At 40.1% G+C, this 23,789-nt stretch overlaps 1 protein-coding gene across 7 annotated transcripts in view; it reads right to left on the minus strand.

The window, feature by feature from the left end:
* The window catches only part of kiaa0825 (KIAA0825 ortholog), a 111,827-nt gene that overhangs the window by 75,404 nt on the left and 12,634 nt on the right, over window positions 1-23,789 (minus strand). For all 7 annotated transcript variants that reach the window (XR_010915521.1, XM_067520713.1, XM_067520716.1 and 4 more), the window contains 9 exons: window positions 15,126-15,293; window positions 13,607-13,692; window positions 13,148-13,405; window positions 8,152-8,429; window positions 6,654-6,804; window positions 4,457-4,647; window positions 3,024-3,230; window positions 2,594-2,704; window positions 751-890 (listed from right to left, as the gene is read on the minus strand). Coding sequence is in view for 6 of the 7 variants with exons in the window: in XM_067520713.1 (XP_067376814.1) it covers window positions 751-890; window positions 2,594-2,704; window positions 3,024-3,230; window positions 4,457-4,647; window positions 6,654-6,804; window positions 8,152-8,429; window positions 13,148-13,405; window positions 13,607-13,692; window positions 15,126-15,293 (1,590 nt within the window). In the remaining variant the exon portion in view is untranslated. The remainder of the gene's footprint in view (window positions 1-750; window positions 891-2,593; window positions 2,705-3,023; window positions 3,231-4,456; window positions 4,648-6,653; window positions 6,805-8,151; window positions 8,430-13,147; window positions 13,406-13,606; window positions 13,693-15,125; window positions 15,294-23,789) is intronic.

A 23,789-nucleotide genomic window follows, 5' to 3' on the forward strand; every position in this document is an offset into this window, starting at 1 on the left:
GGCTTAAATGAGTATAGGTGTTCAGTCAAGCTGTTCCTTTGGTCTGTCTCCTTCCTGGTTAATTAGCCCGTCACCAAGATAACACGCGAGAGTCAGCGCTTCCAGTGTTGATTTACGGCAGCATGCAGGGAGAAGCATTACAGGGCCCCTGAGCCAGACTCAGACTGAGCAAGAGTATGAGACAGTGAGAGTTGTTATTAATGAGGTCGCTATAATTTGAATTAATGTGGGAGTGCACAACAGTCTTGAAAGGTTAGACTGGTGCTGGTGTGAAGAAAGAAGAAGGGAAGGGGAAAATCTTTAAAGGTCAGCCTGTGTGCTCCGCCTGGGCCTGTTGAGTGTTTATTACTGCGCTCTATTGATTTAGTGATGATGATGACCAAGGTGAAAATGATGATGATGGCAAAGATGCTGATGATGATAACTTCATAAAATGGATAGAGCTCATCTAAGGTCTGTATAACTCGCTTAGCATCTTAGAACACCATAATTAAGACACTGGTAAACACCTTCCCACACATGGCCCCTGGGGAATTGACTCTGTGGATCCAATATTATAAAAAATGAAATATTTAAGAATGGAAGTAATTGGCTCCACTTTTCTTCAAAAAAAGGGCAGATACACACACACACACACACACACACACACACACACACACACACACACCACAGCACCAAACAGACACAAACACAAACTTATCCTATTGATAAATGATGTACACTGGCACAAAAAAGAAAAATCAGACTCACAAGAGTTTTCCAGGAGTATTCTGGACAGGTGACAGTCTCTGTAAAGCAGCATTCGCAGTAGCAATTTGGGATTATGTCCTGGGTCAGAGGTCAGCAGCCTCAGCTGACATGCAAAGGCTGCCTCGTCCATAAGGCCATCTCTTAAAGAAGAAAGAAGGAAAACAAAGTTGACAGTTCTGCAGTGTCAGGTGAGTGTACAGATAGCAGTCCACTTAGCAAGAGACGATAAAGGAGTAAAAAAACGTTTCAAGTGAAAGACAAAGACAGAATTCACAGTTGCCTACGATGACAGTCTGGGAGAAAATAGTGTTTATGCCACAACTTCCTTCAGTGTCACTCACTGCTGATACAAGCTTAGTCTGCAAATGCCTTCACTTGCACTTACTTATAGTGTGCACCAGGAAGGAATTAGCTCTAATCTTGGCCAGCTAAAAGCAAATTAACATTTGGGAGACAGCCAAATACATGAATATACAGCAATACCCCCCTCCTACATCTTTTGTATAACCAAGAGGCTGCAGCCAGCTGTGGGTAATGAGCCGTATCCTTGGTTTGTGTGTGTGTGTGTGTGTGTGTGTGTCCATGCTTGTGGTTATGTATGTGTGCAAGCGAGACAGCATGCTGACTGCATGTTACTTTATACATCTCAATAAAATCTAATGGAAGGAATGGACAGAGTTTGTCTGAAGAGTGAGGAGGTGGGAGGCTGTACAGGGGGTGTCTGTCCAGAAATTAACCATTCTATTTGAGCCAAAAAGCTAGAGCAGAGTGCACCCTGCTGCTTGACTGAGGAAAACTATGCCTCAATCTGACAGCACAATTTATGATGTCACTGGGACTGCAAATCCAGAAGAAATCCTCTTTTAACTGCTCTGATAAATCTACCAGGCTACAGCGCAGGGTCAGCTTTCAGAACAAGACATACAGATAGATTCTCACACGCACACACACACACGCGTTTATTGTAGCATGAATATGTCAAAACACACATAAGAACAGAAAACCTAACTTTTTTATAGCCTGTAATGCTGGAAAATTTATTTATCTGCTTTGTCATGTTATTATTGTTTTATTTAATAATCAAAACAATGTTTTTTATTTTAATAGCTAGGAAAGTATTTGGACACAGATGCCAGGTCCTGAATGAGGACCTGGCCCGGGTCCACTGGCAGGCTACTAGAGGGCCCCTGATACCCTTGCAGGCAGGAGGTGGGAGCACAGAAATAAAGAAGTCATAAAAATAAACTAATTTCATCTCTCCAATACTTAGAAGCCGAAGAGTGGGGGTTAGTCTGATTTGTGCTCCATCAGCAGGCAATGACATCACCTCTGGCTGTAAGGGAGATGAGGGGAGTAGGGTGGAGTCATGGGTGAGGGGAGCGAGTGATTGACTGCACTGTGGCGGTCACAGTGGTAACTGGACACACATGTACATGCAGATGCAGACATGTGTACATTCAGGCATACACTAGCACATACACACTATACTAATCCCTGCATATGCGTTATGTGCACAGCCCTCAGCAACCATCAGCATAAACAAAATCTGTGTCAATGGCAACGGTGGTTTATGATTTTTTCCTTTCTTTCTCTGTGTGCATCTGTGTTATATTACCACAACTGTAACTAGATGCTTAGAGTAATGGTTAAGTGTGGTTATACTGTATATCTGCACATGCAATATGTGGCAATAACATGCATCTGATTCTCTATACAGAGGGTGGAAGTGTGTGAGATGGTTTAGCATACCAATGTATTCATGTATGTGTGAGAATACTGTATGTGTAGTATGTCTCCTATATGGTAGGTTGATATGACTGCATGATTACTGTATTTTACATACCGTATGGCCTGTTCTGTGAAGAGGTCAGGGTTGACAGCATTGAGCCAGCGTATAACGGGACTGTCAGGCTGGTGTGACGTGCATTGTTTTGCAACATTAATCATAAATGTCCTAGAGAAATTGAGATACCACATGGCAGTTGCAGTTGGCAGTGAGTGACACATATGTAATGAATAAATATCTACTTGCCCCTTTTCTATTACAATGGTACTAATTCTCCAAGTAATACCAAATAAAAAAAATATACTCCTTCATATATCTTCTTTTTTTTTTTTTACCACTAGCAGCACCAAACTTATATGCTATTGTAAATATTTAATGAGGCTAAATTCATTTGAGGCACAGTTACAGCAGTTACAAGTACAAAACTTTGGGATTATATTTTACTGGACTGTAGTTCCAGTAACAAAAACATAATGTCCATACAAACCTATACAGCAAAGACAGAGGTGCTGTGACAACGACGAGCACTGTCAGGAGTTGCTCACATAGGCTGTGGATTTGGGGTGGCCAGTCTGACCTGCCCCCTATTATGACAAATGCTGAAGAAACACTGGACTGCACCAAGGCCTCAGGACTTTCGCACACACTCCACATAAGCTGTTCCACATACAGCAACACTGCTGTAATGTCACATCTTGGACGCAGAGTAAGCAAAAAGAAAAGGTGAATGTATAGATAAAAACAGAAAAGATGAAATGTGAGAGAATATGTTAGAACATATAAATGTTTTCAAAGGCTGGCATCCACCCTTTCAATATTACATACATGTCTCATTGCAGTCAGATAACAGAACCCCCTTGTGATTTTACTGTTAGAAAGTTAAAGTTACTGCTGGCTTTGGATTTTACTATAAAAGCCACTGCTTTTACATTTAAACACCTATAAATCTGTTTCCTCAATTGGATGTGGAGAGCTATTTATCATCTTTCATCTCCTCATCCTTTCCTCCCTATGGCCTACATCATTACTAAATGTAGGCCATTATACAACATACCATGGGATGGACTGACACAGGAAATGTGAGGTAGAATAAGGGTATCCCATGTGAGTACTATACACATAGGAAACTTGGAGAAGCTTTGAAAAGCCAGCTGTTTAGCCTGGCTTTACACTTTAGAATTGTCCCTCCAGAAACACACGCATTGCCAAGCAACATAAACCAGACTTAGTGTTGACATCATGCAGTGCTACACATGTACTCTACACTGCACTTTATCTTTCCCACTCTTTCATCCTCTTATCGTGTGTCATTTTAACCTGTTCATAGTCAACATTCGGTTATAAGAAGAAAAAAAAACAAAGAGGATAAAGAGAAGGAACTACATTTAGACATGGTAGGTAAGGGTAACTAAGTCAAAGTGAGAGAGATAAAATCATACTTGGCTTGATCCAAATGTTATGTTATGTACAGTAAAGTTTTTATTAATTGTACTTTATAAATATTTCTACATTCATGTTCATGTTTGTGAGTAAACCATTAATCATTGAAGAAAAACCTAACCAATTTTCATATACTTCCTAAGCGTCAAATCTCATTCCTAACATTATAAACAGCAACTGAGTAAAAAGAAAAAAAACCTGTTATAGTAACTTTTGATATTACACAATCTTCATTAGCAGATGAAGTGTGCCTAAGTTGTCCTAAAATTGTAGAATCAGTAGATTATGTCATTGATTCTTAATTAAGAAATTTAGAAATCTGAACTTGCCAATAAGTACTTCTCTCCCTTCAACAGCAAAATATATCTACTGTATGTAAGTGTTTAAGAAATACCTACCTAGTACTACACATGGGTTTGATATTTTAGTAGCCTGTATAATGGAAAGTGAATCTGAACTGATTAACCCATTTTTAAATACCTGATTTGTAGGTGTCTCTTGTATGAAGAATGGGCTCTGGCATATCTTTGAACTAGCAGCTGTAATGTCTCTGACAACACCTGACCGAGCACCTCCTTGGCCAACTCTGCCGGAAGGACCATCCACAGGTCGCTTCGAAGCCCACACAGGAAGTAGAACCACATCTGCACCGAGAAGGAACAGCGCTCACCCTGTGTAAAAGTGGCAGGTGGGTGGGTGGTTGGGGGGGATAACAGATGAAGATATATTGTGATATGGACATTGTCAGTGAAGAAAGAACACAGAGGAGATAAAAATAGTGGGAGAGAAAGTGGGAGTGAGAGCGAATATATGAAGGAGAAGAAAGAGAAAAACAGAGACTGGTCTGTCAACACCATGATGTCTCAGTGGTCACGCCACCTGCAGTCTGCACCTGGGTTTCTTCCCCCACTGGGATTTTAGACTGCTTTAAAGTCCTGTACTGGAGAACACATCACAACAGTCAGACACGCACATACACACATAGATAGACAGAAATAGAGAAATGGAGAGATCGAGAACTTTTGTGAATAAAGTAAGTGAGGACAAGTGAGAGTGAGAAGAATGAATGACAGATATAGAGAGGAGGAGGACAGATGGAGAAGGAAGGATTATTATTCTGACTTCCTGTGGCCTTGTTGGAAAAATATATAGAAGGATTCATTCTCTTCTACCTCTACTCACTCAAACTCCTCATGTTAACCTCCAATAATAAACAGCTCTGGTGGATCTGTGTGTGTGTAGTAAAGATACTGTCATTTCTACAAACTAAAATTTCTTTAATTTTTAACTCATCCTATTCTTCAAAGTTTTCCTATTTAACTCTTTTATCTCACATTTTAATTTTCACTTTTTTCTCCTTCTTTCTGGAGCGACTCTCTTAGGAAATGCTGGTTGATGGGGAGCGGCTATGAGCCCTGTGTCCAGGATTTGCCTACCATCTTCCGCTTGTAAACTTTGGTAATGCAGAAACGGTCTATGGATCTGAATAAAAGGCTGCCACAACTCTATGTGTAGTTAGGGTGTCTTATACATTAATTGAAATAAAAGCTAATCAGCCAGGTAAACTAGCAACAACTTGCAAGGCCTGGAAAGATCAAAAACTAAATATTGGACAGGAACTATTAATTAAATAAACTTGGAAACTCCTATGCCATAACCTTATATACTGTTACTATAGCATATTAAGTATTTCTCTGCCAACTTCTATTGATGTGTTAATATCAATAAAAATAGTACAAGGTAAGAAAAATGCAAGCTGGAGAAATATTTCTTTGGAGCTGCACTAAGCTGTGAAAGAACCAAGAAGGCTGAAGAGGATCCAGGAGATGGAAATATAATGTATCACATTACACATATACAGCAGACAGCAAAAATATAGATACATACATACTTGCATACACAGAACAAATGAAATGCACATCCTTAGATGGGGCTGCACACAGGCATGCTTGAACAAAAGCAGACACCTGCGCACAGCAGGTCTGCCTGACACCAGTGACCCAGAGAAGGAGGGAGGAACAAAGGGAGAAAAAAGCAAAAGCGGGGTAAAATAAGAAAGAGAGGAAAGGTTTAGATTGGTTTAGGGGCATAAAGGTAGGGGAGTTCCAGCGGCCCTATGCTGTTTCCAGACAGTCCCAGTGTAGACTGCAGACTTCAGACAGCTGAATCCCTGGAGCCCCTGGGGCAGCACGGAAGCCACAGATGTTCTCAGGAAGCTCATAGTAGAAGGCTCAGTTAGAAAAGGGAGAGTGGGAGGTAAAGGTGTAGTGTCGGAATGAAAAGAAGAAGCTAGAAAGCTCTAGAGTATAATTTCTAGAGTTTCTCAAAATCTACAGAACTAGCATGATAAAATGTAAAGCATTCAAATTTCCACTTGTAATAAGAATCTAAATAAAATAACCCCACCCACCAAAATCAAATGCTCTACTGGTATATTGTTTATGCTTATAGCAAGATACCTCTACCATTTAAGTTTATCACGATAAGGTTACTGACACCAACCAGCCTAAAACATTAAATCCACCTGGTGGTTGTGTTCTGATACCTGTTGATTTTAGAAGTTATTTTTCCCTATGCTGACAACATTAAAACTATGTTTGGGTAATGTTATCTTGTGTAAAAAAACAAACAAAAAAAATCAACAAAATAGGTTTTAGGCAATGAAAGGACATTTTACCTCATAGAAGGGTTTGGGATCATCCCAGTGGTGACTCTCTGCATCCTGAAGAATGCAAGTCGAACAAACCTGAAAACAGTAGCTGGTCAGCTGGTCTTTCAAGGCCTCCTCTGTCTCTTGGTACTTCTGGATAGGCATTAATGTTAAGGGTCTAGGCATAGAGAAAGGAAGGAAATCTTTAAAGGTGATGACAGAAAATATATAATCCAAATACAGTACATATGGTCCAATAGGACAATATCCTGTAAATCATGCATAATTAACTACTGTATTAAGAGCTATCAAACACATATGAAGTGAAGTTAGATGTGACATTTCATATCCTTTCAATCTTCCTTTCTTAATATTTTCCAGAGAGAGGCAAGAGTTTAACAGAGGTGCAGGGAGCTTAAAACCAGGGGGACTGAACAGTGCAGAGAGAGAAAAGTACTTTATGACCAATAGAGGCACAGTGCAAGTGCAGGTGGAGGGGTGCACAGGGCCAGAGGTTGGCAAACAGGAGCACAGAGGGCACCATGCATGCCTTTAGAGGGGATCTGCAGAGAACATAGGTTAAGAGGGTATTATGGGGCATAAAAACCCACCAGATGTAGACACAATATGGGTGTCATTACCACCTGTCAGTCATTTCCAATAGTTCTTTTACTCTTGCTTCCCTCTTTTTATTCTTGAATCTACAATATCCATGAAGTTTTATAAATATTTTAAAAATATGTCCTCTGTTTTCTGCCTGCATCCATTTTAACAGGGTATAAAGGGTAATATATTAATTTAGTATGTGGTTGTTAGTGACGCAATTTAGGTTATTATCCTTCAAAAAGCCTATCTGATTAGGCTATTTTGTAACAATTAACAGCAGCTTTGAAACACAGAGTATTGTTAAAGATGAGGAACAGGAAGTAATCTTAGACACGAGGCCATCCATGGATGCATGGTACAAGAATGTGGCAGCTGTGAGAGGGTTCAGGTTTTAAACCACCATGAAATAAAATCTTTGACTGGTATAGTTTAAATGGGCCTTAGCAGCAACTCAATTTTGATGTCTGATCATTGTAACAGCATGGCCTTATTTTTGGGTTTATACATCAGTGAATTTACTCCATTCTCACTGTGATTGTAGTGCAAAGGAACATCTACAGTGTGGTTTTCGTTCAATTAAAGTTTTTTTTTCTTTGAAGACAGAAAGACGGAGCCCTTCAACAAACAGCATAACTCATAGAGACATACATGTTCACTGGCGGGTCAATTATGAAGTTGCTGGTCTGGTTGCTGGTGTCCTGGCAGACAGTGGAGTAAAAGCTGAGTTTATTTTCAAGTTTTTCATTGACGTTACAATATTCAATCAATTACTAATTCTTGTCTTTCATCTAGTGCATGAATGGGAACTAGGTAGTTGGATGGAAAGACCGACAGGCAGAAGGTTGGACAAACAAAGCACAAACAGTATAGACAGTATATGTCTAATTAAGGAACACAAATGCACACACCATATCCTTACACTTTAGGTGCATAGGCATTTGAATCTTTTAGCCTGGCATGGTAGTGCTCCAGTCGTTGGCGCACATAAACAGAAGTTGCCAGTAGAACAGGCAAGTTCTTCAGTGGTGCAGAGGATGGTACCTCCAGGGCCCTCTCCTGCAAACGACCCAACATGGCAAACGCTGCCCTTCCACATGCCTCCACAAAGCTTGATTGCACCTCCAGAAGAGAGCTGTCCCTGCAGGCTGCTGCCAAGGGTAGCAAGGCATCCAAATCAGCCAAGATTGTTCCACAGAACTGGAGAGAGAAGGAAGGCAGAATCAAATCAAGAATGAAAGAGTGATCAAGAATGAAAATCTGTCAGTAAGAGGAAAATGGGAGAAGACATCAGAAAGCGACCTCATTAGATGTAAAAATTGGAGCACTTGTGAGGAGCCATCAGAATGACAAGAAGTTGAGATTGATCTGAGTATTTTGTGCAAGCCATTACAGCTGAAAAGCAAACAGTGCAAGTGTTGAATACAGATTTCCTTAGACATCTAGCATCTAAATAAAGTGTGCTGCTGAATATACATAACTGGTATAAGGTCAAAAAGATGGTTTGATTTTGAGGATATATCAGCACATGTATACTTATACAGCAAGCATTATATTAGTTGTTTTAAAGTAGAAATGTTACAGTACATAGAAAGAGGTGGGGTATCAGACACCCTTAGAGGAAGAAAAAGAAAAGGTCAGGCAAAGGTGAGAGTGAGAGAAAGAGGTGGGGGGGGAGCTGTTTCAGCAATGTGTACCTACAGCTTACTCTATAAACTCACAGAGCTACAAGATAGACTTATCTCATTTATCCACATTTGTCCTGGAGAAAGGCCTATGGGACAGAGCTGCTTACACCTTTCCTTTTCCAGGGGCTCTGAGACTGGCTGATCAAGGCACTTTAAAATAGATGAGTGTGTGAGCTTAGTGAGGCATTCTGTACATACACAATCTCGGTATTTGCTGGTATATAATTAAAGCTAAAACGTATGTTTTAATGAAACCAGCATGGGTCACACATGGCCATATTGATACTTTATTCTTCACTTAGTTTAACAATTTTATAAAGAGTAGTATTTATGAGGGGAAAAGAGAGAGTGAAAGAGAAAGTGGGAGAGAGAGCGACAGAGAGAGAAGGATGTCTTAGTGGGCATTACCAACCCGTTTACGTAATAAACACATAGCCTGCATTGTAGTGTAGGGTACTTTTCAGGGAACACATTGCAAACCCAGACACATGCACATTTTTATACCTTATGTGCTTCCTATCACTTTAAGAACTGTGAAAGATGATCGGGCAAGTGCCAAGGAGTCACATGCACGTGCAAGTTTAAATCCAAATTTATGTGAGTTATGAGTCAGGCAGATTTTTACATAATCTTAAAACAAAGTATATTTCTCATATTCCCCGGTGCTACCAAGCTTGGTCAAAAACCATCATAACTACAAAAAAAACCCTCTATGCCAGTTTAATCAATCAATCAATCACAGTGTCTATTCCGTGCTTCTAGGGTCACACACTCTATTACTTGACTTATTGTAGGGGCTGACTGGAAGCTTCGACATTATGTCAGGTCAGGACTCCAGTCTGTGTACACAATTGACAATCTCACAATCTCTTCACACAATTTTCTCCATAAAAGCTTCCAGTGGGGTTAAAAGGCCTAGGAACAATGGCCGTTTGGACAATTAAGTCAATAACCTGACTGCATGTAGTAATTAGGAGCTTAACATTGAGAGAGACAAAGCAGAAGAAGAGAAAACATTCAGCATTACCAGGGTAATTCAGACACCCTGGAGAAGCATCTCAGATAAACAGGTATAGTACTGGCACACAGACATGCAAACACATGCATACTAAGCAGACAGTCATCCACACAGGTGTACCCAAACAAAAACAAACACACGTGTCCACACTGAAGCCAGACTGAAACCTTAACTAGGTAAGATCAAAGCTTTGAATCCCACCAGGACTATTGCAGCAAGGTGAAAGAGATAGTATAAAGTTTTTAAGTGCTAGGGAGGCCTCTTTGTGTGTGCAGAATTTGGAGTAGACAGACAAGTGGAGAACTGAATACACAGGTGAGGGTTTCAGTGAAGTCTGAATACAGAGAAGGCACTTCTGTTGCTATAATAGAGGGCTAGCACCAAGGTTAGAAGGGCCCTTCCAAACAAGAAAAGTTCAATCTCAGGTTCTGACAGGAGGTCGAGTTCCAGCTGTTGAACGGAGGGTTTTGGCATTCAGCACACATCTGACTGCCAATGTAAAAAATAAAAAAGTACATTATCTACAGTACTCTGATGGATGAACAGTATCATCACACCCTGCATATTTATGGTAATACAGACAGTAGAGTGGGTTCACATGAAAAAAAGTGAGGACTGAGGTATGAACATATGAATATAAATGTGTGAAATATTGATCCATCATAATGTCTTTGAACCAGCCATATTTCATGCTTAGGTCTTGTATAGTAATTTTCTCTCTGCTCAAACACCAGAGCATGTGTCGAAAAATGACAGGGGGACAAAATATATATATAATACCTTATGATCTTGCCTTGGATATCTGTCTGACTCTGTTATTGAATGCAAATGCATGCATGTATAACCTTTGGGCTGAAAGGCTCTCATCTTTGAAGCGTTGACCTACACATAAATACGTTGTACAGGTCCTGAGCGCAGACAAATTCTGACACTCGTTAGCAATAAGAACCACAAATACTGTCAGTGTAAAAGGGCTGGATGAGAAAGGGGGGAGGAGAAGGAGGAGAGAAGAGAGACGAGGCAGTAATAATAAGAGTCTGTACAGTCAGCAGGTTAGAGCTGATCAGTGGGTAGCTAAAGTGTTGAGAGGAAAATGGAAGAGTCTCAGGAAAAGTTTCAGGAGGAGGAGGTTGTTCAGTAATACTGAAATAGGACAGAAAATAGAGAGAAGCACTGCAAAAAAAAACAAGGTCAAAAAGTGATGCGCTCTTTTTAATGCTGCCTCCCCCCCCAAAAAAACAGAATTGTGTATTTTTAAATATAAGTATACAGCAGTCCAGTCCCAAATACTGGAAAACCTTTGTGGGGTTTAATACTAAGCCTGGTCTCACATTAGACACTGGCCTTCCTCCTGAGAACAGTTAATCTCCGGTGTCCCCTTGACCTCTCCCTGCCATTTCCCAGGGCCCTTTTTTCCATCTCTTTTCTCACAATATCCCTTCTTTATCCTGCTCTTTGGCCTCTTTTGTCTCTCTAGTGTGCATATCCTAAACTTTCAGCTATCCAACACCTTTCTCTACAGTGTACAACATGTACAAGTTGAACAAGTTAGACTTCTATACTTTAAAACGGTATACAATATGAATTGTTATTGTATACAACATTAACCTGTTTATTACACCTACCCTTTTCTGGATTACAGATTGGTAAATATAAGAGTGATGGGTTTTAGTGGTTCAACAGTCACAATTCAAAGATGATGATGAATGTTGAAGAGAAAGCAAATGGCTAATACTGTTTTCATTCAGCATTTGTTAGTACTTGTTAGCACTAGTGTTAGAATTTACATTAAAATTACATCAACGTGTAAAAAACGATTTCTAACAGACCAGTATTAGATTTCCAATACTAATGCAATATTTAGAATTTAAATTTTAAACCTCCATTTGTTTGATGTCTTCTATTTTTTGTTTTAGAATGTTTAAACAAATGCAACAAGGAAAGAACTGAAAAACTTGGCATTGGTGTAATTGTTTTTATATCATTATTGCCTACACTGAAATTCCTACGTAAATAAAATGTTCTTGGTTAAATATTGAAAAAAATGGAATGTGAATTCTCTGAATATGACAGATTCCTCCACTCTCAGTGGACCATGACAAAAACAGCTTAAAGCACTATTTCAGTAGTTGTAGAAAGTAAAGGTAACTCAGTGATTACAATATTAGTAAATTATAGAGTTTAAGGGAAGGAATGTAATGAAAAGAAGGCATCTTAAGTTAGTTGTGCTCCATTCCATAAAAAAATAATTTGAATGAATTAGTCCAACACTTAACCCATCTAAGTCCAATTAATAGCCAAAATTCTGTTAGTAAAGTGCACACGAACATCTCTTGATAAGGTGGACAGCCATTTTCAGGTCTGGTCAAACTCTAACTCATGTGTTTGGACTGAAGAAAGGCTTCTGTCTAGCCACTCTACCATAAATCCCAGATCAGTGGAGAGCTGCAGTGATGGTTGACCTTCTGGAAATTTGTCCAATCTCCCCACAGGATCTCTAGAGCTCAGCTAGAGTGACCGTCGGGTTCTTGGTCACCTCTCTTACTAGAGCCCTTCTCCTTTATTGGAGAGTCTTGAATGTGTCAAACTTCTTCCTTTTGGGAATTATGGCGGTGCTTTTGGAAACCTGCAGTGCAGCAGAAATGTTTCGTAGCCTTCCCCAGATCTGTGCATTACAATAATCCTGTTTTTGAGCTCTACAGGCAGTTCCTTTACAGTATGCATTGTGAGCTGTGAGGCCTTCTATAGAGAGGTGTGGGCCTTTCCAAATCATGTCTAATCAATTTAATTTACCATAGGTGGACTCCGGCCAAGGTGTAGAAACATCTCAGCAACGATAAAGAGAAATAAGAGGCACACTTGAGCTAAATTTCAAGTGTTGTTGCAAAGGGGCTTAATACTTATGCCAATGTAATATTTTAGATTTTTCTTTTACACAAATTTACAAACATCTCCAAAATTCTCTTTTCACTTTGTCATTATGGGCTACTGAGTGCAGATTAAGGAGAGAAAAAAATCAATTTGAACATGTTTAGTATCAGGCTGCAAGATAACAAAATAGAAAAAAGTGAAGGGGCTTTCTGAATTCACTGTATATATAAAATAGTGATGCGATCACTGATAAGAAGCACAAGATAGCTACACTAACATAACTGAAAGTGCTGAATCAATTAAATATGTACACAAAAACAATATACTGTGTATAAGAATACCTTGGCTATCATTTTGGGAGTCCCTCTCTCTGAGTAAGTGTAGAAGGAGTCTTCTCGGAAATGTGTGGTTCTGGAGGTGTTGGCAGTGTGTTCAGCTGTGCAACTCAGGGCGACCACGGTGTGTCCTGAAGAATGTAACGCTTCTTCCTGCTGTAGACTTTTAGTGCATACATCATCTAGCATCACTTTAACACAGTGCTCCATATGAGGAACCAGCCCCCTAAATGCTGACCTCCAGTTAAACTCCAGAACATGTGCCTGAAAAAAAATTAAAAAACGCATGAGCCAACAGCCAATTAAGGTCTGAATATATCATCTCTTCTACTACACTGGTAAAAATTGTCTTTTCTCTTTGCAATTACAGAAAAAAAGGTATTATAACTGAATGACACTGAATAGTTGTAATAGAATAGAAACTTTCTCGCAGGGTCACAAAAAGAGCACTTGCAAAAGTCTCACCTCTGGCATATGGAGGAGTGCTTCGGCTATGGATTTCTTGCCGTCTGTTGTCATCTCTGAATCCTCTCTACTCTTTTTCAAGATGCCTAAATGAATACATTTTGTAATGCACACATATTTAATACATCCTAAAAGCACTCTATCCATCTATGGTCTAAAACGTACATCATTTCAGTGAAATATCACCAGATACCAAAAATAAATATATTTAAATAATAAATATGTGGCAGATGTCCATAACATCTTTCAAATCTGTAGATTATTTAGCATGAATATGTGTACATCACTTACAAAGATGTTGTATCATTAGGTGTTTACATCCTGACTAAATGACAGGATAGCTTTTGTGCATTCTGTAACTCAGAGCCAAAAGCCACAGCGACCACAGTATAAACGGCACATGCCTTTGGGGGAACAGAAACAGGCAGTAAATGCTGATACAAATTACTTTAGGAGTATAAGTTTTGGGCTTGGATATGATTTAAATCCAGACAGCATCAGCTATATATGGACTAATTCCATGAGGGAGGACCTTTGTGGATTTGTGGGGAGAAGGGGGGAGCGTAGGGGGGGTGATGTGAAGACAAGCATTACAGTATGTTGGGTTGGGCTGCAATTAAAAAGCGTGAACATCAAGGCCACAGTCTCCTAATCAGAAGGCGAAGAGTGAGACCCCAGGCAAGGCAATTTAGCCAAACAAGACTGCATGGAATGGAAGAAGGAAGAAGCAGTAAGCGCATCACTTTTTGACCTTTAAGCCCATCTGATGAATTTCTGGTAATTAAGCCGTTTGATTGCCTGGAATTAATGATTTGGATAACTGCCCTTTAAAGGCTGTTTACCTCTCTGTAAATTGAGCCTTTCTGCAAGTCTTGTTTTTGTAAATGTAACCTTTATGGAAATTACTCCATGCACCAAAAGCTTTCATTTAACATCTCTGCAGTGGCAGTTCAAAGGGGAGAGTGGAAAAGGGTACTAAAGGCTTATATAACACCCAAGACAATTTCCAACTAAAACAACATATTTCTTTAGAACCAACTCAGATGTCCCACTAGAACAAGGGACAATGTGCGTGTGTGTGTGTAGGTAACTTTATGTTTATGCCTGGAGGAAGGGTTTAAATGCATAGCTGTAGTCAGTGTTTTAGACTTCCCCCTTGCTGTCACCCCAACACTCTCAAAAAAAAAGCCCTAATTTTAATTGTTTATTTGAATTAATCAGATTTTAGTTATTCATTATTTATTGTATAATTTAATAAATTCTGGCTCCCTGTTTCTTCTTACTATGATCTAAGGGGCATTTCATAATCAGGCTTGCAGGGAAACACTGGGGTATTTGGTCCAAAGAACACTGAATCAGCCTTTAAAGTATCTGCTATGTGTCATTTTTAAGTGCAAAATGGCAGCACCTCAAGTTAGTAAGTTTTCCATAATACATCTGCAATAATTGTAGAGTGCTGATTGCACATCTAATATGTACAGTATTGTATATGTGTATTTTTGAGATACCTTCGTCATACCTTTTACACAAGGAGTGTCTCCTGTACAGTTAATGAAGGTCATGTTAGTGACCAGCTCCTTCACATCGCTCTCAAAACCCAGAAGGGTGTTAGTCAGCTGTGTTAACGCCCTCAACTGGTGGGAGGTCAAACTGAAGCTCCTATTTTTCACAGGAAGATCCATCGGCGCTGTGAAAGTCAAAAAAACAAAAAACAAACTATGACTGTAAAAGAGGAAAGAGATAAAATAAATCATGCATATGAGCTGCAGTACAGTTAACAGTTCAGTAAAAGAATAAACATTTTCATGAAAATAGGTTTTCAACCCAACCTCCCAACCTACATGCACTCATCAGAAAAAAAAACCCTCCTGAAAGTCTTGCCTAGCACGACACCTCTTATAAATATCGACCCATTCATGTTTTCCCAATACACAGCATAAACAAAGAGGCAGTGAAAAAATATGCAAAACTTTGCTCCCCGAGAAGTCACACATGCACATCCTTCTCTCTCGGCACAAAACTTTTCTCCCCCTAACCTGCCAATGACCCCCTCGGCAAATATGGATTTCCCATTTTGGAGGCTGCCAAAGCCATCACCCGGGGGATGTTCCGCATTAAGCTGGAGAATGGGAGGCTGGGAGATGCGTTGCCATACTCGCAGACACATGCACAAATACTTTTGTGAGTCCGCTTAAATGAACTCCTCCACTGCAAAGGCATTTGGGAATGGATGAGCTCAGTATTAGCCTTAACTCTGAAAGCATGGAGATGATTGAGCATTGAGAAAAGAACAGAAAGAAGAGGGGCCCTATTCCAATAATTGTAACATTATTGCTTCAGGATCCTAATGTAATTTTGCCATATTATTAAACAAAATCTGACAATATGACAACACACTGTCCCCAAGGATGCCTGGTTTAATCATGCATGAGGCTTGACTCAGTGTGTGTGTGTGTGTGGGCACTTATGTTTGTTTACATGAGTGTTTATGAGCGAGAGTCAATGAGTTTTTTTTGTGTGTGTTTCTGTTGGGTGAGCATACACATGTTTATGTGCATATGATGCAGGTCATTATGAACAACTTGATTTGTAGACACTTTCACACACATTTGCACATGTCAGTCTGGCAGGATTGCCACATTTCAACCAGACTCTGTGGTCACCATGGAATATATTTTGACCTCGAGTTTGTTTGTGTTTGCAAGTCTAGTTGTATACATGTATCTATGTGTTAATGTGTGTTCATGCATGTATAAAATCACATGTGAATAGGTGTGTAATTATTTGGCGTGCATTAAAGTGTGTGTACATGTACAGTATTTGGATATATGTGTTTATGTAATTAAGCTGCGTAGGTCCACAGCTCAGCAGCTCCTCTGTAATGGGCTCCATAGGGAGATTGTGCTTGAGAGACTGCCTCATACTGCATGTGTACATGTGTGACCTGGCTGACACTCACGTGCCAGTCTTGTTCTCCAGCTTGTACATTCATGCCCTCCCCACCAATCCCAAAGGAAAACAAAAGGAACTTTCTGCTGCTAAACGCAGGGCCAAACTACGTCAACAACTCAAGAGGAAATAGTCTAAACTGTACGAGACAGGGGCACATTTGAGAAAGAGCTTTTGGATACTCAAAAAGGCTATCACTACTATTCCACCACACCCACCCCATTCCAGCTGTATGTGGCATTCACCTGAGCATAGGAACCATTAACCATCACTTCATGTTGGACATTACCTTTTCCAAAGCTTCACCTCTGTCTGTCACCTTTCTCACCATTTATTCTATTCATTCCTTCAACCTGTGACCCTGTGACTGGTTTACTTGCTCACTAAGTCACTCTTTAAATAGTCACACATGACCTTGATGTTTAGCAGTGCTCTGCATCAGCCTTTCATCGAGCCCTGCCACCCAGGCTATATAGGTATTTATAGTTGCCTCCCCTGCCTAATAGCCTTATAGCCATAGCAGTCTAGTACACAGCCATCTAAACCTCATTATACCTTTGTCACAACAGTGAGGGCAAATGGAGGCTCTCATAGCCAGTTGATGGAGAGGGTGTGCTTAAAAGCACCCAGGTGTGTCATATAGCATAGTGCATAGCATGTCTCATTGAGTAGAGTGAGGAAGGGCACTAGCAGACAGAAGAGTTCAACCAAAGGCCAATGTAGTAAGAATCAATATGGAAAGGTTGGTGCTTAGAGCAGGGCAAATGATATGTTTATATACGAGTGCCTCTGTATGACATTATATTGTGAAGATGTTCTTATGAACAAAAGGAAAATCAATGCTTAGCAGTATTACCTATTGATAAATCGTAAAGCGGTATAAGAAGCCCTCAAAGCGAACAAGCATATGTAAAGCAATATGTCATTCAGCTAAATTTGTGACACGGAAAACAAAGTGTGTGAAACAGAAACAACGTAAAAAGAAAAAATACCAAACTCTGCAGGTCTAAAGCGGCCAGTGTCAGTTTGTAGCTTTTAACGATGACAACAATGTAACAAAATGAAAAAACAAACAAACAAAGCAGGTATTTTTGGCGAGCCATCAGTCTTCTCCTTGTCTGTCTCTCCTGTGGGTTCCACAGCATCTTTCTCTCCCACTCTCTTTCTCGCACACACACACAAACGCACATACACGTGCACACACACTTGCACACAGATCTTGACTGGCAGGGAACAGAGAGAAAGGGGAGAGAGAGGAGGAGATCTAGTGGAATGGAAAGGGGTGGTGGTTAGGGATAAAAACATGGGGAAGAGAGGGAGGGAATGAGAGGGAGGGCGGGATAAGGGAATTCCCTTAGCAGTTGTTATTGATTCCGGTGTTTACGGGCGAATAGTTTAGTGCCGTTTACAAAACAGAACAGATGCAGCCAGTGAGCAAAAAGGTAAACAATTGCTGTGTGGCGGGCTGCCAAATCTCCAGTCTGATGTATTAAACTCACAGTGAAGAGCATTTCCCTTTTGGCTGCACTTATTGCCACTTCATTTCCTCTTTGCTCACAGACACACTCACTCCTTCTTGCCATCTCTCCCCTTCTCTGTGTGTCCCTCTTTCTCTGTCATTCCCTCATTTATTTGAGGGGGAAAAAAAACGGTGTAAGGGGCTTTTTGCCATTTGGCTATTTTCTGTCCTTCTCTGACCCAGGAGGCCCAGTTCTTCCTAACAGAGCCATTAGTAGGGGGAATTGCATGTGTCTGACATGGCCGAAAACCAATTATTAGACACTTTCTACCAAACGATGCCCAAGTCTTTGGGGAATGGGCAATCATGCAATAATTTAGCCACTGATTTAATTTCTCTCCAGCACAGCATCTCTCCCTCTCTCATCCTCTGTCCCTCATTTTCCTCTCTTTCTCTCTGTAGTGTAAATCAGACCACCCAAGGGGTAGGCTGGCTCGGTGGCCAGTCAGAAAGTTTTGCCATACTATCTGACTGGCCTCCAGTCTTTTATCATGTGATCCCAATAAGTGAATACAAGTTTCTGATTCTACAGGTGATGTAAGCATCATAAAAAAAAAAAAAAAATGATACAGAGAAATAAAGAAAACTGAATCTCAGAAGGCATACCAATTTCAGAGTATAAGCCTCCGATTTTCTATATTTTTTTATTATTTTCAACATAATCCAAACAGAGACGACAATAAATGATGAATTCTCCATTAACTGTAACCGTGTAGTTTAATCATAAACAGCTCCACTGTCTCATAACAGCCATTGTTTTCATAGTTTCTGGAAAGAATTTCCTTAAATGCAAACATCAGTTTCCATGCTCAGACACAGCATTCTATGGTGCTATGCTGTTTGTAGATAAACTAAAAGAACCATATTTTCCATGTGGAATAAATCGTCATTATGTGTAGCTTACCGATGTGGATGTCTATGTCACAGATGAACAAATTGGACAGAAATTCATGTTGGTTTTAGCTTTATGAAATTTGTTAGGTATAATAGAAATAACCAGTGTTGTCCACTCACTGTATTGTTCAGCTGATAAAAGACTTTTATGTGATGTTAGTACTAAAATTGATCTACAATACAATAATATCAACAATAATACCAACATTTGTGGCATGATCAAGGATATCAGCAATCAAACTACACACTCACTTTCCTTTATTCTGTGGGTTAAAGCCAATTACTTCACATATGCAGACTTAAATTTTTATAAACAAATTTCCCCTTATTTTTAAAATCACTTAAACCGAGGGATATACAAGAGGTATGTAAAGGAAAGGGATCAAGTATTGCCCCCTGAGGGACACAGTCTAAATAAGCAACTGAAACAAAACGGTGCATTTCCTCAACTACAAATACAAATCAGCAATTCATACAACACTTAAAAAAATAACTACCAAGGGCACAGTATCAGCAGTGAAAAAATACCACTTGACAACAGAACATGATTCAACTCAGTTCCCCTGCAGTGGCCACTACATGTTTTTTTTACCGTACTGACTAGTATCCACATGTGTGCAATACTTCATCTCTATCATGGAGCTTCGCACTAGGGGATTATTACTATGGCTTTTAAGCACTTTTGTGTGTTTCTTTTTTGTATGTGTATTTCTACCACCTTGATGTATGAATACATATCACATGAAGATGGTACAGTAGGTGTTCACAGGGTGTCAAGCAGGGTCAATGTGGGTGCCTTAGGGTGTGTCTGTGCATGTATTTGTGCATGTGGGTAGAAGAATGTGAAACTGTGGACCACCCGCTAGGCCTTGTGACAGCAAGGGTCCACTTCGTCAGTTGCGGACCACTGCTCACTCAGACAGCCTTATTATGGGAGGCCCCATGCTGTGGTTCCCTAATACACACTATGACACACAACCACACACACAACCACACACACACACACACACACACACACACACACACACACACACCACCTAAGCTGTGGTCTCATGTGGACCTTTCCCCAGGTGCTGTCCAACCAGGCCACAGCAGGGGCCACCTTCCCTTCACATAAAGAGAAAATAACCATATTTGATATCTCAATTAAACTGCCTTATTAAGGAGGTGTAGTTGTCATTGTGGTTATTTTTGCTTTAATTTGCTTTCCTATGCATATCTGTGTCCGTTATTGTTTATAGCTTTTTTTTTTGTGATAAATATTGCAGTGACAGTGAGATAGAGGTTAACATTTCTTTGGCTTCCTCCATGTACTTGAACCATGCAGCCTGGATGAAGAACATCAAGGAATGTATTGTCTAGATGGGAGCATTTCATTAAAATCCACTTGTTTAGTGCCCTTGTTCACATTATTGTTTTCAAGCCTTTGGCGAATCACACTGACTCCTCATCACAAAGTGCTGGCTGCTCTCAATAAGCCAGCCATTTTGTCTGTGCTTTCTCAATAGAAATCTTCATATCCTTGAGCTTTTCAAGAGTTATACACAAAAGCCATTGTGGACACTCGCAAGGAAATGGGGAAAAAATAAATGGCAAGCATAATACACATTCTCAAGGGCCATGAGACGTATTCTTTTCTGTGATTTCATTGGGGCCACAATGAACACTAGCACACACACATATAGACAAGCAGAGAGTAAAGACCAAGCTTTTCTTATGAGATTAATAAACAACCACATGCTCTGTGTGCCAACTTTCTTAAACAACAGCTTCTCACCCTCAACAAGGACAGGCAAAGAGTGGCATAAAAGTATTATCCATAAACTGGAAGCGTCACACTAACACACATCCCCATGTGTGCACAGAGACACACACAGACCCCCCTGCCTCGCCTATAACTACATGGCAGCATGTGGGTGCACGTCCCCGGCTGACAGTGTGTATAAACTCAGGCAGAGGTATGATCTAGTGAGGAGCTGCACTTATTAAATATTAACAAACGCCATTCCCAAGTAGCCTCAATCCCCACTAGCACCTCCAATGCCAGTCAGAGCCTCAGCCTAGCTCTTTCACGTCACTACAGAACCTCTCTCCCCGGTGAATAGGCTGATGTGCTTTCTCTAAAAAAAAGAGTTGAAAGAGCCGAAGGGGGTTGAGGTGGGTTGGGTGAGGGTGAATATGCTTGCTATATATCAGAATCAGCTTTATTGCCCAAGTATGCTAACACATACAAAAACTTGCTTCTGGTTGCTGGTAACTCTCAAGGATAGCACACAATATGTTCACGATTAAATAAGATACAGACATACTGTATGAGAATAAGGACTATAGACAATATGTGAAATTTAAAAAAAAAATGCAATGTTAAACTGTGTATAGATGTCTCATAATTTCTTGTGTACGTAAAGTCCAACAGTACAGTCCAACATGTACAGAAAAGTATGTGTAGCTACAATTCAACAGAAACTGATAATGAACTTAACCCCAATGGTCAATTATTAAGGGATAAATTATATGTGTACATGTGTTTTTGCAGAAACAAAATGGAAGAAAATGATTTCCTACAAACACATAGCTTGGCAATCTACACATATGCAAACTGGTAATGGGAAATGGAAATTAATGATGCATTTGTTGAACGTTTTAAATGTCTTTTGATGACACAATTTTCTAAGTAAGCACATGACACAAGGTGATTGAAAAACTAAACCTGCCTACGCTCCCATCCAAACTATTGTGGGCAAATAGTATAATTAAATCACACTAAACCGGTACCAGCAAATTGTTTAATTTAGGATGCACTGGTGGTGGGTACATCTCTTGGAATGGAATAATTTTATCTTTACCCAAATCGCTTGCACATTCTAAAGCAATGGCTACATTTTGGGGGAGAAAAAAGAGTGTAATTGTCTGTGTGTAGAAATTTTATCGAATGAGACTTTCACCCAGTAACTTTGTTAATCCCTCAAAGTAAACAAAACTAACTGATGACTAGTATATTTTATTTCATAACACTAGAGCATTAGGGGCACTGGTAAAAATGTAGAGTATTTGCTTTATTTTAACTGAAATCCAGTACACACAAATATCCAGAAACAGAAAGCGATTCCCACCCACTCCCCTGCAGATTCAGTGAGGTGTGTCAGTAAGGTTTAAAGTCTGTATTGTTCCTGACCAGCCAACCTGTCAAGCAAACTCCCCAGTCTCATTGCTCGCCATATTACACTTGGAAAACTACAAGAAAATGGTAAAAGACAAGAAATGAAACAGAGAGGAATTGGACATGAGAGAGATGGAGTAAAGGAAAAAGGGGGAAATAAAAATGAAAAACAGAGGGCTAAGACCCTTCACATCTGTCTAGGTACAATGTCAGAGCCTGCCTTTAAGTCAGTGGGGTTAAAAGAGGAGGCAGATCTCTCTGTGAATGCTGTTAAATGGTTCAGTGGTTTGACTGTGGCTGATGCTACAGACACTGCTGCTCTCCTGGGAGCCTCCACCGTCTCCCAGGCATGGCTCTTATCAAAATATACCTCCGCCTGCCTTTACTACAGAAATAAACAATAACACAGCAGGGAAGGAGGGAGAGATCTAAGGAGTCATTGGATGCTTATGAAAATAGAATCCCATTTTTTTTCACTGCCGTAATTGTTTTGACAATTATGGCTGCCGCATACAGTATAGACAGTAAAGTGTGAAAGCAGATTATGCATTAATGTTTAAGCTTTGGCGCTTGAGGAGCCAAAGGCATTTGGGTGGTGGATCTATGGGTCCTTGAAATGTTTTGGGGTGGGTGTGTGGCTGGGGGGTTGCCTCAAAACATGAACAACACAAAAATGTTATCCCAGTTGTAGCCCTCAAAGCTGTGTTGCTGCTGATAGTCAAATACACACAAACACACACACACCAACTAAAACCAGCACAGGCAAAACTGCTCCATTTTACCATCATTACACAGTACGGGTCCCCTGCTCCCTTTGGAGCCGTGTTCTGCCTCCGGTGCTACATTTGACGGTTTGTTGAGCGGCACGTAGGTGTGTAGCCTCCACCGCGTTACGTGATCAAACAGCCCAACTGACGCATGGCCAATTATCCTGGCTGCCTCCTCTCATCTTACGTTTAAAAAGAGGGAAAGTAAAAACCAGAGAGGGAGATGGAAAGGGAGAGATAGAGAGAGGGAGGGGAGAAACAGAAGCAAGGCTGGTGGTGTGTTTATCGAAGAATGGCAGATGTAAAAGCACTCTTCTCCTCATCCCACAGGGAAGCTGACATGTGCTCGGTTTTTGAAAAAGTAAACAATGGCTCACGCAGTTTACTTTTTTTACTGTGAATCTTTACCCTCAGCATGCCATAAGCAGGTTAATAAGAATATGAGAATATAGGAGCAATTAAGTATCAAAAGTGACACAGTGTATAACATCACTGCATGCAGCATCACAATGATACATTCTGCATTGTTTGTGGGGAATGTTAAAAATACTTTTTATGTTTTTCTCTCAAACAAATCAATCCCACTGTCAAGGTCGAGAGAATTTTGAACCTGGCTTTTACATTAACCTCTAATCACTAATTAAAAGTAAGATGAAGGTTAAGATTAATCAATGTCCTTTTTCCACTGTGAGGTCATAAAGTTCTGTAAAGGTGCTCCTGCTTTGCCCTTATTAACCATATTTAGATTATTTATGGAATTCCTGTAAAGTGGGGCTATGGTTATCAACACAAAAGGAAATTGGCAGTACATCAAATATTGTCACAGACTCAAAGTGAAGAAATTAATTAACTCTAGCTTAAAAAGGATGACTGGAGACATCAGAAATGGACTGG

This window comes from Channa argus, chromosome 11 (assembly GCF_033026475.1).
Source record: "Channa argus isolate prfri chromosome 11, Channa argus male v1.0, whole genome shotgun sequence".
Classification (NCBI taxonomy): Eukaryota; Metazoa; Chordata; class Actinopteri; order Anabantiformes; family Channidae; genus Channa; species Channa argus.